Source organism: Helianthus annuus, chromosome 11 (genome assembly GCF_002127325.2).
Source record: "Helianthus annuus cultivar XRQ/B chromosome 11, HanXRQr2.0-SUNRISE, whole genome shotgun sequence".
Taxonomy (NCBI): domain Eukaryota; kingdom Viridiplantae; phylum Streptophyta; class Magnoliopsida; order Asterales; family Asteraceae; genus Helianthus; species Helianthus annuus.
This window is the reverse complement of record NC_035443.2, coordinates 88554530-88557222: the sequence shown is the minus strand read 5'-3', so window position 1 is coordinate 88557222 and position 2693 is coordinate 88554530. Positions and strand designations below refer to the sequence as shown.

The 2693-nt window shown below is 34.6% G+C and overlaps 1 protein-coding gene across 1 annotated transcript; it reads left to right on the top strand.

Moving 5' to 3' along the window:
* The first annotated feature begins 410 nt into the window (after window positions 1–410).
* LOC110888299 (uncharacterized mitochondrial protein AtMg00810-like) lies at window positions 411–821 on the top strand. Its single transcript, XM_022135830.1, has one exon. It carries the CDS (start codon window positions 411–413, stop codon window positions 819–821), a length of 411 nt encoding a protein of 136 aa, XP_021991522.1.
* Window positions 822–2693: the final 1872 nt, after the last annotated feature.

Here is a 2693-nt window from a genome sequence, read left to right as displayed (position 1 = left end):
ATCGGTGTGAAGTGGATTTTCAAAACAAAGTATGATGAACATGGAAATGTGAGTAAATATAAATCACGGTTGGTAGCAAAAGGATACAAACAGAAGTATGGGATTGATTATCAAGATGTCTTTGCTCCAGTAATAAGATTCGACACTGTCAGACTTGTTTCACATCTAATGGATGTGAAGATGACCTTATTAAATGGCAATTTAAACGAACAAGTGTACATTGAACAACCAGAAGGTTAAAATAAGAGAGGAGAAGAACAAAAGGTATGTCATCTTAAGAAAGCCCTATATGGCTTAAAACAAGCCCCGAGGCATGGTATAGCAGAATAGACGGATATTTCAGATCACATGGTTTTGAGAGATGTGTATATGAACATATGTTGTTCATTAAGATCTCCAAGAATACACAGATGGTAATCTGTTTGTATGTAGATGATCTCATCATAGCCAGTGATTCGTTAGATATAATAAATCAGTTAAAGAATTCAATGAAGACAGGATTTGAAATGACCGATCTGGGAATTCTACATTATTTTCTTGGCATGGAAGTAAATTATGATAATGGGAACATCACACTATCACAACAAAAATATGCAAAGATTCTGCTGGACAAATTCAAGATGGGAAACTGTAATGCAATTTCAACGCCAACGGAATATGGACTGAGATTGTCTAAGGAAGATCCAGAAGATGAAGTAGATCAAAACTTATATAGAAGTTTGGTTGGATGTCTCATGTATCTAACAAATACTGGACCTGACATTATGTTTGCAGTTAGCAAAATAAGTCGGTTCATGGAAAGACCAATGAAAAGTCACTAGGAAGCTGGAAAAAGAATTTTAAGATACATAAAAGGAACATTAAATCACGGAATCCTGTACTCAAATGGTAGTAAAGTAAAACTGGTCGGGTTTAGTGATAGCGATTATGCTGGAAACATTCACGATAGCAAAAGCACTTCTGGGTATGTATTTCATCTAGGTTTCGTTGCTGTTGCATGGCAATCAAAGAAACAAAAGGTAGTAGCTTTATCTTCAACTGAGGTAGAGTACATTGCACTATCCATAACCAGTTGTCAAGCACTTTGGATAAAGGGAATTCTGAATGATCTTCAAATAAACATGGACTGTCCTCCAACAATATTCTGTGACAACAAGTCAACCATCTGTTTAGCCAAGGATCCAGTCTACCACGGGAAAAGCAAGCACATAAGGGTCAAGTATCATTTTATTCGTGATTTGATCAAGAATGATGAAGTCGAAATTCGTTTCTGCACAACAAAGGGTCAAGTAGCAGATATACTTACTAAAGCTCTGCAGCCGAGAGACTTCATTCGTATTAAAGATCTTCTGTATGTTGCTCCAATCTAGCTTACGGGAGGGTATTAGAAGAAGAATTATAAGCTAGATATCTATCTATACTTTCTATAAAAGGAGAAATCCCAATGACATAAGAAAAGCTGATGTGTCAGCAGGAGAGGCTGTCCAACAAGGCTTTTCTTATGTCATCAACGATGAGGTGTCAGCCATAGAGGGAGCATAGTGACATCATAATTCAAAGACCTGCCATCAAACCACTGCCCCAATTTCAAATTTCAAAGGTCTGGCCCATATTCAATTATGAAACCACTGATGTTCATTCAAAATTCAAACCGCTGATGTTTCATTAAAATGGGAGGGTAATTTGAAATTTAAAACTTATAGGGATATGTAATTTGCATTTAATGTCATCAGAGCTTCAATTCTTCTCTCTCTCAAATATAAATTCAAACCCAAATCCAAATCCAAACCGATCATAATTTCAAAAACCCATTTCAATCTCTCTCTCTACTCTCTCTCTCTCTCTCTGTTCTTCACTAATCAAAAATTTAAAAATCTAGGCTTCACTTTCAAAATTCAATCCATTTCTCTCTCAGCTCTCTATCTCTAAAACTCTAGATATAGAAAAGAGGATGAAGACGACAGAGGCGTTGCTGGTGATGTCTGTTTATTCATCATGTTTAACATCGATTTGAATATTATGCAGACCAACGGTAGTTTAAAAATAGATATTTTTTGATTTTTTCTTTTTATCACAAACTGAAGGTTTGTATGCTAAATGTTCTTCAGGTAGATCTTGTTGGACTTGTTATTTGGCGTGGAAGTCTTGAGTTCGTTGGCCGAACTTCGAAATGTAATCAAGGTTATAAAATGGATCTCAACTTTATTGATGAAGAGGTAATGTCTGTTTGTGTTTAAAAATAGATGTATATGTGTTTAAAATAAATCAGGTGATTGTTATTTTTTGGTAATTGTTAATACACTTTGTAATCAGTTCTTCTTCTTCTTCTTTATTTCTTGAGCTTTGTTACATGTTTTCTAGATTGAAGTTTTTCAAATCGTCATCTTATCCAATGCTTCCATCGATTCTTCTCTCGCTAAATCTGGTAACAATCCGTGACCTAATTTCTTTCATGATTCTATGAAATTTGTTTGATATGTTTGTAGCTTTTGATTTTGTCTTTGATTTGTTATTGTTTATTCAGATGCTTGCATTGGTGTACCATGTGATTACGAGTAGATTGATTTTGATATGTTTGTAGTTTTTGTTTTTCACAATCTGTTTTGTTGGTTTATTCACCCATGTTTCATTCATAGATCTCTATAATCCATATTTTTGGTTCCAAATCTGTTCCTGAGTTATTTACAGTTGTA